This window comes from Aptenodytes patagonicus, chromosome 7 (assembly GCF_965638725.1).
Source record: "Aptenodytes patagonicus chromosome 7, bAptPat1.pri.cur, whole genome shotgun sequence".
NCBI classification, from domain to species: Eukaryota; Metazoa; Chordata; class Aves; order Sphenisciformes; family Spheniscidae; genus Aptenodytes; species Aptenodytes patagonicus.
The window spans coordinates 4,967,991-4,981,877 of NC_134955.1; the positions used below are offsets into that span (position 1 = coordinate 4,967,991).

Genomic DNA, 13,887 nt, shown 5'->3' on the forward strand with positions numbered 1-13,887 from the left:
TGTCTTGTTATGGGAGCAACCGAATGACCTTCATCCAAAGGAAGATCTTAATTTAAATTCAGCACCGTTACTGACAATTGTGTTATTCCTTTCGACAGCATATCGACTGTAATACTGCATGCACTCCAGACTTAGAATTCTCTTCGGATTTCACCCTGACCATTACAACGAGCACAAAGTGTACGGTAAGACAATTTTGGTTTCTTCATATACGGTCAGTATCGCATTGGACTAATAGACAATGCATTAATGAAGCTTCATTTATCATCAGTCCTTGCCTTGAAAGTACAGAGGTGTCAAATGAGCCCTTTTTGTAAAGAGAGATGGATGTCAAACTCCAGTAATGGTGTTACGGTATAATACAGGTAGATGAGGAAAGGGAAAGACGAGGACCCTTAGCACTGGGGTTCTTCTGTTTTGTTCTCTAGCCCGTTTTCTGAAATAAGAGTTTTCTGTTCAGACATGTTGTTACCACTGGGCTCAAGAATGATGTAGTCACTCTTCTCGGAAGAGCTTTTCTGAGTTTAGTAAAAAGAACGAAAAACAAAATAGATATGGGAAAGGTAGGCTATAGCTCATGTAATAAACATGTAGCAGCTCATATGGCAAACACAGTTTCTCAAACAGGGAAGTTGATGAACTTTACGTGTGAAGACTGAGGGGGAACAAATACAGCATTAGAATCTGAATCTGATAACCAGGGTTTTTACTGCATCTGTTTTATTTATTGTATGCAAGTCAGTATTTTTACTTTACGTAAGTTAATATGACTTATATCCGAAAGAACACTAATTCTAGAAAGGCTGCGGAATTTGATTGGAGGGGAGTTCTAATTACAGCAAACACAAGCTTATTCATCTTAGTATTACAGACTATGCTGTGTTAAATTGAGTGAAGAATTTCCAGCAAATCTGAGTCTGTGATCTCACTCAATTGAGTATTATTTGTCTACCAAACGCTAGTCAACATCAAAAGAAAGAAAAACGGGGAAAAAAGTTTTCAGTCTGATCTTTAGAATTAAATGAAAAGTCAGTACTAGGGCTTCTTTCAAACACTTCTTTGAAGTTGTGCCTACATTGTTCAGTATGAATTTACATAAATACACGTTCATTTTGCGGCTTTTTTCTTGGTCATTCAGTATCTGGTAGTTACGAGAAAACAGAGAGAAACACTGATTTTTGGATTAATGAAAAATGTCCCCTATTTTTTTTCTGCAAGGGCCCATGCAATTTATGTTTTGTGATCCATTTTTGAAGTATAAGTCAAGGAAGATACCTAAATATTTTTATTTAACGTACCTCATGTAAGGGTGTGAGTGACTTCTGAAAAAAAGATGTTATGCATGTATTTAAAGCTAAAACAAATAGGTATTCCGACATGAATATTTAGAAGTGTTTAGATTGGTACCTATGTGAGGATACCTTTTTGATTTGACTTAGTTATGATGCACAGCTTGCTTTCTTTGTTGGGATGGGGAGAAGAGAATCAAAGAGAAGGATTTTTGTAGTGTTGTTATTAGGCAGAGCAGTTGGGATAAAGATGAGGTACAGATGAGAAAGTCTGTGGTGGCTTAGATTAAAGTAATGCATTGAGATTTTAAACACTAAATGATAAGCAAAGGCAGGGTGACCTAACTCTTACAGATTTCATGATTGCGGTAATACGCTTTTACATTCAACATCAATTACAAATGCTTTCTACGAGTTTATTAAAATATCCTCATCAAATTTGACAAAAGTTTGTATTAGGCTCTGAGATCTGTAGTAAAAACTAAAATTTTTGTAGTCTAGTGTATTGTGATACTTCTGCTAGGAGTTTCATGCTTAGCTTTAAGTCACGGCACATCACAGAATCAAGTCCAAAGGGGTAATTGGTAGCTAATTTTTAATACATTGTGATAAGTCTGCTACAACTGGTTTATTTGGCTTTCGCATGTGTATATGAAGAAGAGACGTAGGCTTCCTCTGATAAGGACACAAAGAATATGTTGCTGTATAATGTAAATGTTTAAGCTGATAACAAAATCTTGGATATCTATGTCAAGCAATGTAATACCTGGTTTTGGATGGGTCTGCGTGTTAGTTCATGCTGATGCTTTTGCCGCCACTTTTGCTGTATAACAAGATGCGTAAGAATTTGTTGGTGTTTATAAAGTGAAGTTTTCCCATGTATATAATTTAAAGTATTGCTATTAGTGTGAGTTAGTAGCTATGTACAAATATTTCACAATTATTTGTCAGTTATCACCAAGTAAAGATAGCGTAACCTCTTGTTTTTTATTAAATGGAAATCTATGTATTTTATTGTGCATTCACAAAAAAATCTTCTGTTTCTAGTTGTCATAGAACCACAGAATAATTCTAGTTGCCTCAGGGCAGGGTCAGCTTTGATTTCAGACCAAGCTCCAGTGCAGCCCTGGGTTAATTTTCTTTATGTGGCCACTTTTGAATAACTACTTAGTTAAAAAGAAATCTTTACAAAACCTTGGTGATCTTTTTGATGTTTGGGTAAAATAGCTTATTTTGTAAAGATCGTTTTCCCTAGCACTAGACCATTATGAAAACTTCATTTCTGTTCTATGATTCTATGGTATCATTGACTTATAAATCAAGATGTACACCTGCATTTTATGACTTCCAGGGAGAAGGGGAGGGAAGTGGGGGAAGAGCAGTGTTTCTGAAATTTTGCAGAGAATGCAGGTTCTAAAAAATGATCAGTACTCTGTAAAGTATTTTGCACTTCATCATTTAGGTTTATTGACACTTTGAGTGAAATTTCCATTCTTTCTGTGATGGATTGTAGAAGTTTAGTTGGGGGTTGACAGTTCATCCATCATATCAGGCTGCCTAACCTTGCAGTAAATGAACAATGAAAGTCCATTATTTATCTTGAGAATTTTTGAGGAGATGCTTTAAGATTGCAGTTTATCCTTTGAAAATAACATTTGATGTTTTTCTTGTTTGCATCCGTGTTTTGTTGTTCTACTGGCTTTTCATCTTTTGCACAAAAAGAGAAAGCTGCGTATATTTCCCAAAATTCTAGCTTTTTGTACTTGTCTGTTCTGATTTTTGCATTTTTTAAAATATGAACATTTTAAAATATTTTTGCTTTATTAAAAAAAAAAACTCACTGTCCTGGTTTCGGCAGGAATAGAGTTAATTTCCTTCCTAGTAGCTGGTACAGTGCTGTGTTTTGGATTTAGGGTGAGAACAATGTTGATAACACACCGATGTTTTAGTTGTTGCTAGGTAGTGTTTACACTAGTCAAGGACTTTTCAGCTTCCCATGCTCTACTGACTGAGCAGGCTGGAGGTGCACAAGAAGCTGGGAGGGGGCACAGCCAGGACAGCTGACCCAAACTGGCCAAAGGGATATTCCATACCATGTGACATCAAGCTCAGTATATAAAGCTGGGGGAAGAAGAAGGAAGGGGGGGACGTTTGGAGTGATGGCGTTTGTCTTCCCAAGTAACCGTTACGCGTGATGGAGCCCTGCTTTCCTGGAGATGGCTGAACACCTGCCTGCAGATGGGAAGTAGTGAATGAATTCCTTGTTCTGCTTTGCTTGCATGCGTGGCTTTTGCTTTACCTATTAAACTGTCTTTATCTCAACCCACGAGTTTTTCTCACTTTTACCCTTCCGATTCTCTCCCCCATCCCACCGGGGGGGAGTGAGTGAGCAGCTGCGTGGTGCTTAGTTGCCAACTGAGATTAAACCACGACACTCACAAAAATAACAATTTGGAAATCCATTGCTTATATGCTTGTATATATCAAGGTTTTTTAGCTCACAACCTAAATTTCGTTTCAAAGCAGCTTTTTTTCAGCCCCTTCTTTGCCCAAAAATTGTGAAAACAGATTTGGTTGTCTTATTCCTAGTGTTGCCATCAACAGCAAAGCTAACTTAGACCAGTGTTACCATCAGAACTTGGACTCCCTCTGTTAAGTGGTCTGTCTTTAAAAACCAAACAAGTGGAAACCTTAGGTGTACAGTGGTATATTCGTTGTTTCGTGGATCCTCTTGCAGGTCACCTACTAGTTTGCACTGTGTCATTGGGTTGTGGGGAGTGGGTTTCCATGCTGCTGCTTTCCATGGCACTGTGTGGGTGCAGAGGAGTATACGGTAGACATTCTTATATGGAAATGTGTCAGCAGCATGGAATGCATAGTTGCTGTTGCTGAACTTGTTTTTGCAGAAGCTTAGCACTGATGGGAAGTAATTCAGCAAGTACTCGGAGAAAAGAGTTGCGGCCTCGTCTAGTTGGAGTACGCAACGTAATGTTAATTGTTGAAGAGCTAAACTTTCAGCTGACAACTCTGGAGACATTAGCCGTGTTGGGGTCTGTTGCTTCCTCCCATCAACCTGTTTGCGTGTCTGTGGTAACAGGACAGTAAGGTGTAAAAGCTGACGGGAATCAGAGCCATAATACAGTCTTTTTACCAACTCATTACCACGTTTGCTTTGATTATGACTTGGAACACCCCCAGGGCCCCTCAGGCAGGAGAGGCTGCACTTCTCATTTCTGTGGCAAGATGTTAAATACCTCTAAAATCTGACCTTAGTTTTTCCTCAGTCTCTTCCCCCCCCCCCCCCTTAATAGATACTGTTTGAAATTCTGTGTTTATTTTCAGTCTCAACAGAGAAGTTGACCTCTTCTTGATTTCCCCATACTTTATTTCTGTTCTTGTAAATTGTTCTGGTAAACACTTCCAGGAGGGTTTCATAAAGGCTGCAGGAAAGCTTCACCTAGAAGAGAGTTAGGAACAGAGCTCTTTTTTCCTGTTCTTTGGCTGGAGGGAGCACAGGAAGATTAGCCTCTCAAGCCTAATGCAAACCTTTAGGACTTGCCATCCACCTCTTTCTCATCCTTTGATTTCATTTTTTTTCCTCCATTTTGCTTTGTCACTTTTTAGTACAGACCTTTTACTTCCTGAAAACTGATAATGCAAGTGCTGAAAGAGATGTTTCTCTTTTTTCTAGATATTATCAGTGTTCTTGCTCTTGGAAGGCCTTCTTGCTGACCTCTTGGCTAATTATCTGGTTGTATGATAGTGCCACTTAATTGTACTAGAGGTTGTTTGAAAACTGCAATTCAGGAGGCAATAGGCTAACAGTTTTCTGTTTTTTTAGATAAATGGACTAAGGACATAAATGCCCAGACCTAGTGATGAGCTCGTGCGAAATAGAAAAACTATGCAGTTCCCAAAACCTAAGAGCGTAGTATTAATTGACACATACCTGATTTGTCTGTCCTTCCACCTATAAATTATTTTAAATTACTCTCATACTTCTGTATGACCGGAAAAAAAAAAAAAAAAAAAAACCACAAAAAAAACAAAACCCAAACCCAAAACCCTAGCAGGGTTTTAAGTCATGCTGGTAACAGATCAGCCTGAGGTCTCTCTGTAGGTGCATCCTAAGTGTATTGCAGATGATCCTGTAATGCATTTAGAGTCGTATACTTAAAAAAAAAAGCTTAATGCTCTAAACAGGTTTTTCTTCCAGGTGTTCAAGCAATTAAATAAGCCTTCAGGAAAAAAATTGCTAATAATCCTGAGAAATATGGAAAGATTGAGCAAAAATAAACACTCTAAATGTGACCTTGTATGTGGTGCTTAGTCCTAAGTTATTGGCGGGGGGGGTCAAGGCTTTTTTCAGAGCATGTATTCTTTCTGTTAATTTTTCTTTTATTCCCCCTGTGGTTTACCACAAAGTAGTCTCTTTTAGCATTAAGTTTATTTATCATTATTTTAGCTTTCAAAGATTGAAGATTTTCAAAGCATGAAACGGTTGCATGGAATCATTATATGAAATTGTTTCAAAGCACTTTTAGTGCAAGTTGACTTGATTTCAGTCTTACAAAGATAATGGCCAAAAATAAATTTAATTAGCCTGCGAAAGTGCATTTTCCTAGTAAAGAGCTAGGGTTTGTCACTGCTGATTTTAATGAGACATCTGGCTTATATCAGTTAGTAGATGCTGCTAGGAAAATATTCCATTAATTGTGTTCTAAGTTGATCACTGTGTGAGCTTTTGAGATAAAATATAATGGTGATTACCCTCAGTGTAGAAATCAATTGACAAACTTTCTCTTTTGTTTGCGAGCGTTTTCCCTGTGAGTCCATCAAGGTTGATCTTTCCTAGCTGAATAACAATATCCCCTGGGAGGAAAATGGCAGTATCTCTTCATTGCTCCCAGGAGATCTTGTCAAAGAGCAGGGGATGTGTATAAAAAGTGGGAGGGAGGAAGGGGGTGAAAGAAGGATAATGAACCAGAGGACGTGACCGATGTTTTAAAACCTTTAGGAGGAAAAAGGAAGTTGAGGTGACTGGAGAAAATTATTTTGACTAAGGAAAAATCTGTGCTTGTTAAAATCTTCTTAAATGCTAGACAGTTTCATTTCTTAATATCCAGTCTTCCACTTGGGAGCCAACAATAAGTATTAGCATATACGTCTTTAATTCCAACCTTAGGTGAGAAACTAAATTTTTTTAAGCTAAAAGTTGGAAATCTGGCTTTGGGTACCACGGTTAAACACACCGTGAATGCCCGATTTCTGTTTAAAGGAAAGACTGTCTTGTTACGAAGCAGGATTTGTCCTTCTGGTCTATTTAGTTATTGGTAGCGTCCTCTACAGTGATCTCCAGATTATTAGTCTTTTTAAAACACAAAATTGTTGTGGTTTAATAGCAAGGGGTTTCTTTTCCCTGTGATAAAAACCCAGCAACTCTGCCGTGTGGATGACAAACATTCCATCTCCATGCTTGGATAAACTCCATCAAAAGCACATTATCTCCCACTTCTGTGGCCAGCTGTCTAATTGTATTTGTTGTAGCCACTCACTGTTGGAACATGATACTAGTGAAGAGCAAGAATGATAAATTACTCACTGTAGGTGATAGCGATGATGATGATAATTTTTAATTTCCTTGTTCCTAAGTGAATTGGTAAGGTTGCCTTTACGAGTTCTCATAAGGAGTCGAGCAGTCTCATTTGTTTTATCCTGTTAAACGCTGCATGTACAGCCAACCATCTTCTTTAGAAAAAAGCCTTAGTATTCAGATATGTTTGAATTAAAATTTAGACTCCTCTTCCCATTTCAGCTAAGGACTCCAAGTGGAATATATATATATATATAAAAATATATATATTTATATACATATATAAGTAATATGTACTAATATATTACATATGTTAAAGTTTTTTTGTGATCTTAATATATTTGGTACGTTACATGAATAAATGGGGGAAAAAATAGGCTCAAAATAATTTATCTCGGAGGGAAGAAAAATATGTTGAAGGCAAGTGAATCTTACTGAGAGGACGTGCTTCATTTGCAGCTTTTTCATATGTTTGCATGAACGCCTTAGAAACCCTCAGTGACGAATGAAGACCGTAAGCTACTTTACATGAACTCTTCATCAAAACCTGGGTTTGACCGAATCAGGTAGAAGTTAGGGGCTGCTGTTGTAGTTTCAGGAATATTTTATTCTTAGTTGAGTGAACTCTTTGTTGACCTTTATAGGATGATGCTTTGCAGTCTCAGTAATGTACCTCTATTCCTAAATATTTCCTTAGTTCTTTATTTAACCTTCTTAGTTCCGTGGGTAAATATGGAGAATTTGTTCTGGGATTGGAGTTTTTGTCCTGATAGCTCAGCTTTTCTCCTGGCAATTTATTTGAGACCAGGAATAATAATATTTCTGCAGTGTTTCCTAATATTTAACATCCTTTGAGACTAGAGCATGTGTCAGGCTAGAGTTGCAGTTATTTATTACCAGTTTAGAAGTCATTATTTTTGTTTTCCTCTTTCATGGTATTCAAGAGACTGGCACTCGAAAGATTCTTCCAGACAAGGCTGATTAGTCGTTGGTGAAGTTGTAAATGAGCTGTCAAAGGTGAAGCAAAAAGATGAGGAAAACTGCAATGGAAGAAATAACTGTTATGGTTATGCTTTAAAAAAAAAACACAAAGAAAAACCTAAGGCAGTAATTGTAAAACATCATCTAGAATTTATGGGGGCGTTATTTGCTTGTTCCTTCTCTTTAGTTTAACTTCTTGTAAAAAAGATGCCATCTTTAATAAAAATCCGGCCAGCCCTATATTCCATTTTAATATGCTTGTGTCTGTGATTGCTTCTAGTATGCCACTGGTAAGTGATTTTTTTCCCTTACATTTTGCTGCTTAGCTGCATGTGTTAAATTTTACGACAAGAAGGGAGGACTTAATCTTCCTTCAAGCTGTAAACATTGGAAATGTCTTCCTTTGTAGTATTGCATATTTAATAGAAGTTTGTGATTGACTGTTATAGCTACTGCAATTTGTGGTAGCATTCAAAAGTGAAATGAAGGGAAAATGTTTTAACTTCATTTTTACACAATTATTTCACTGAAATGTACTTAAACATAGAAGATACGTCTTGTGCATTTCAGCATAAAATCACCAACAAGTAATGAATTAAAAATAAAAGTTAAGATGTAAGGGAAGATACAAATTCCTAAAAAGAACATGGTAACCAAAACCACAATTTTATAGCTAGTTTTGCATTATCAGGTGTTTCAACTTTGATTTGTGTAGGCTTTTAGATTTTTGAGATTTTGTTTTTAAATATACAGATCTAGTGATTGTAGATAAAATTCTAGACAGCATCATCTGCGTGTACTTTACTTCTGACTTTTTTTTTCTTTTCCCAGAACATTAACGTTGGGTACCAGATCACTTCTGTAGTGGTGCAAGGCTTACACTAATATACCTTAAGGGTGGTGGGGGAGGTTGTTTTGGTTTAGGGTTTTTTAGCACTTTCATTTGGGGGTATTGAAATAGGCTTCTGTAATGCAGTCAGAGATTTTAGTTTTTCATAGCTCTTTCAAGGAAGACTTCCTACTGCTTCACGTAGAAGCAGAAATTCTAATGTTTTATGCAAAGCTTTCACAAAACATTGAGAGGAGAAATAACTAGAATTGTGTTGCAGCTTTGAATCCTCCAATACTTTGCCAGTCATATCTAATATTAGAATCATTTTGGTTGGAAAAGACCTTTAAGATCATTGAGTCTAACTGTAAACTTAACACTGCCAAGTCCACCACTAAACCATGTCCCTAAGCACCACGTCAACGTGTCTTTTAAATACCTCCAGGGATGGTGACTCAACCACTTCCCTGGGCAGCCTGTTCCAATGCCTGACAACCCTTTTGGTGAAGAAATTGTTCCTAATATCCAATCTAAACCTCCCCTGGTGCAACTTGAGGCCGTTTCCTTTTATCCTATCACTTGCTACATGGGAAAAGAGACTAACACCCACCTTTTTACAACCTCCTTTCAGGTGGTTGTAGAAAGTGACGAGGTCTCCCCTCAGCCTCCTTTTCTCCAGGCTAAACAACCCCAGTTCCCTCAGCCGCTCCTCATCAGACTTGTGCTCTAGACCCTTCACCAGCTTCATTGCCCTTCTTTGGACACAGTCCAGCACCTCAATGTCCTTCTTGTAGTGAGGGGCCCAAAACTGAACACAGGATTCGAGGTGCGGCCTCACCAGTGCCGAGTACAGGGGGACGATCACTTCCCTACTCCTGCTGGCCGCACTATTTCTGATACAGGCCAGGATGCTCTTGGTCTTCTTGGCCACCTGGACATACTGCTGGCTCATATTCAGCCGGCTGTCGACCAACACCCCCAGGTCCTCTTCCGCTGGGCAGCTTTCCAGCCCCTCTTCCCCAAGCCTGTAGCATTGCATGGGGTTGTTGTGACCCAAGTGCAGTACCTGATGCTTAGCCTTGTTGAACCTCATCCAGTTGGCCTCAGCCCATCGATCCAGCCTGTCCAGATCCCTCTGTAGAGCCTTCCTACCCTCAAGAAGATCAACACTCCTGCCCAACTTGGTGTCATCTGCAAGCTTACTGAGGGTGCACTCGATCCCCTCGTCCAGATCATTGATAAAGATATTAAACAGAACTGGCCCCAATACTGAGCCCTGGGGAACACCGCTTGTGACCGGCCTCCAACTGGATTTAACTCCATTCACCACAACTCTTTGGGCCCGGCCATCCAGCCAGTTTTTTACCCAGCGAAGAGTACGCCCATCCAAGCCACGAGCATCCAGTTTCTCCAGGAGAATGCTGTAGGAAACGGTGTCAAAGGCTTTACTAAAGCCTTTGACATGGCAAAGAAAACTTTCTTTCTGTATTAAAGATACAGTGTCATTGGCCGATTTTTTTGAAAATTAAATGTTTTGCTGGTCCTAGAATAGCTGACTACTTTGAACATGAAAAGATTTATGAAATTGAGCTGTTACGAAAAAAGATACACTCTGGATTTGAAATGTCATGGTAGGAATTAATTGTTAACATTTTTATTAATTCTGTGCTAGATGAATAAAACCAGACCATCATAGTAAGGCTATAGTAGTCTATTCTTTGAATTCCTAGCTTGCTTAAAGGAAAGCTTGGGTGGTTGTAAGAAGCCATCAACTTCTTTTTTTGGCATGAAGAAATCATTAAATTGGGTGTAAAGAACAAGGTTCCTCTTTTACATAGGCCCACCCACTCTTTAGACTAAGGTTTTCTAGACCAACTGTAAATTTGAGGCTTTCCTTTCTCTTGCGTTCCTTCCTTGCTTGTTTGCTTGCTTGCTTTCTACAAAAAGATTTTAGAGCTATGCTGAGATCCTGCATGCCCTCCCTTTATTTTAGCGTAGAAGAAGCTCAGCCTATTTCTTTTGATAAAACTTTTAATTGAACAATTGGTTTCATACACAGATGTTTTGGAATGGGTGGTATGAATTGTTAAAGGAAGTCGAGAAAACAGTATCAGTAGCTAACTACTTAGCAGTTTAATATAGGCCCGGGACCATCTCAGCCTTGAAACTCATTATGACTGTCCTTACTGATTGCTCTTCTTGTTTTACAAAATTGTATGGCAGGTTTTAGGAAGGCCAGATGTGCTTCTTTTAATGCGACTGTAGGTATCTATGTAGGTAGCTTGAGATCCTGTAGGCCTGGGGCAGATCAAATGACAAAACAGCTCAAAAGCAGAAAGATCTCAAAAAGGCAACAGTATATTTAAAAAATTTAAGCATAGCATAGTGTTTGGATGAGCATATAAATGTACATATGGTATAGAGGACCATACAGAACAACCCTTTTCTTGAGAAGAGCTGGTGAATTTAATAATTCCTCTAATGTGTCTGTTCAGAAATAAAACTGAATTTACTTCATGAAAATAATGTATAATTTGGATAAACTGAATGCCTTTTAAAGTGCTATGTTATTGTCAGGGGAACACATGCAATCTAGCACATGCAATCTTCCACATGAAATCAAGAAGAGGAAAGGAAGAAGGTAGTTAATTTAGTCTGGAGTTACTGGGAGGCTTTAGGGTGGGCTTGACCTTACGTCTATTACCTAGGTATATGTAAATAACTGTACTTCTGTTGAATAGCAGGTTTAAACTTCTGGTTTGGTTTCTTGTTTTACAGGGTAAGCCGCAGGCTGTGTGCATCAAAGTGGGATATATTTAATCTGTGCATTTTTGCTTTCTGTATTTCCTCAACTGTAATTGGCTTGTAGAATAGCTGCCGTAGTGAATATTAAACCAATTTTGCAGCTGGTCAGTAACTACTGGGTTTGGTATTAGACTTTTTGTTTTCCCAAAGATTTAAAATACGAGGGGAGAGATTTCTATCTGAAGATCAAACACGCTGTTGGTAAATGATGGCAGGTTGCCAAAAAATGTTTATTAAAAACAAATTACATAGCTGTAACTAATTTCACAAAGAAAAATCGTCAAACCAAGTGTGTGTGTGGTTTTTTTTTTAGTTGGCTCAAAAACGCTTTGAAAATGTATTAATAAAAGATACTCATTAGATTTCTGAATTGCAATATATGCTCTTACAGTTAGTTTTCAAAACATCGTTCAGACTCTCTCCTGTATGTATTTAACTTTAAGCATGTAACTGCTATTTAGCTTTGCAGGACTGGGGTTGCTTGTTGACATAGCTCACCAGAGAGTGTGTGTTTTGGTTTTGGCGTGTCCTCCCTGCCCAGTTTTAACTGACCAAATTTTGGGCAACTTTGGGGAACGCCTGAAGCTGTTCACAGGAGCTTATCCTTAGGGACTTGAGGAATTTATTTTGTTAAATATTTTTCTGTATTTTTCTTCTTTTAGCTCAACAATTATTTCAGTATCAATATTGAAGGACATATATCCATTTTAGAACGTAACAAAAAGAATTTAATGATTCAGTGTAGAGCTCTTGTTCTCTGTAGTCCGTGGAGCTCTACATAAAGTGGTGGTCTTTGATGTCTAATAATTACTGCTACTACCTCTTGATTTAGGTAGTCAAAGTCAGTGTGTCAGGTTGTTTCAGTTAGGGAAACCGATGATACTGTAAGGAATAAGGTAGTTATTTGTCCTAGTCATTTACAGAAGGTGTACAAATCCCGTTTCCCTGAGCACAGGAGGCAGCAAATAGCAGGGGACAGTTTCTTTGCTTGTAACTGCAGTTTCTTTTCAGCCTGAACTTGATTCCAAAAAAATGCTAATCCGGGGATGTTTTCTCAGGGTAGCATGTAAGGTGTTTCTGTTACTTCTTGCTACCAAGTGTACAGATAATTGCATCTACCTTAGCTATGGTATGTCTGCTTGGAGCTTTTAGCTTTCTGGTCCAAAATGTAGCTTGATTGTCTCGTTTTCTCTGGAAGCTAATTTTTTTTCCCCTCAATTCTTAATGTATTTTTGTTGTCACAACCTTGTTTTCCTTTCTCCGGTAGTCATATCCTAGGTCTTATTTGTAAGCATATCAACAGTATTGACCTGATGATTGAAAAATACTTTTATGACTTAGATCCCTGACTAATGTCCAGAAAAAAATTGTGCATCAATAAAAGTAATCTGATGGGTCAATAAAGCTTTGTCAAAACCTTCTCAATCTTTACTCAAAAAGGTATGTTAGACAAGGCTGTAGTTCACTTGGGAATGAGATTCTCGGCATCAAGTGATAGGACTTTACTTAAGGGATGGAAGAGTCACCGTTTCCAACATCTGGTGCTCAATTGTCACGAAGCTCCCTCGGTGTCTCCTTGGTTCATTTTTTAAGAATATTTGCCCACATTGGAGTTTGGAACTTGCCGGGCTTCTCTGGAGTGCCCGTAGCTGAGAAGCTAACACAGGTACTTTAACGTAGGCTTACTTGCTTTAACACACTGTGTTCTCCACCTTGTTGGTGAAATCTGTTCTGGATTTAGACTAGAGAGGAACAATACCAGAATGGTTTAGCTATCATTCAGATTACATATTTCATAATGGTAAAGCCCTATGCCATTCAGTATGTTACCTCAATTTTGCAGGCATGTTTGACTTCTTTTTTTCCTTCACTTCTAGACTTCACAGTCTATCTCTGAGTCAATATGAAGGGCATGCTACAGAACTTGTCCTTTGTAACTATTCAGAACAACCAGTTTCCTAGACTTAGAGTAGGAGAAAAACACTGGTGCTGTGAGAGGAAGGTTATAATCAGTTGTTTGCAGTGAGTTTTCATGCAACGGGTTTGCCATCGTTGAATTGGTCCATATCTTCTTTGAAGGTACTATAGCCGACGTGGGGAGAATCCCTTCCTGCTGTCACAGGGATAGAGAGTCCCCAGCTGCTGTAGTTGGTTACTCAAAAGCTCTATTCTGGGTCATTTCTTCAGGCTGACATACAACAGAAAAGCATAACTGCCTTGGGCCCACGGTCTGATTTGCTGTAGCCTTTTCATAGGAGAGAGTAGAAAGCAAATAAAGGTGAGCACGGACAGGATTTCAGCGGTGAAACTGGGGAGTGGATGGTCTTTTTATTAGCATCTTCCAGTTCTTTATTTGAATGCTTTGAATTTCTGGGACTCTCACAAGGCTG

General features: G+C 38.4%; 1 protein-coding gene across 3 annotated transcripts in view; it reads left to right on the forward strand.

The window, feature by feature from the left end:
* The window catches only part of PRMT3 (protein arginine methyltransferase 3), a 70,295-nt gene that overhangs the window by 42,514 nt on the left and 13,894 nt on the right, over positions 1-13,887 (forward strand). For all 3 annotated transcript variants that reach the window (XM_076343822.1, XM_076343823.1, XM_076343824.1), the window contains one exon: positions 99-185. In XM_076343822.1, the coding sequence (XP_076199937.1) occupies positions 99-185 (87 nt within the window). The remainder of the gene's footprint in view (positions 1-98; positions 186-13,887) is intronic.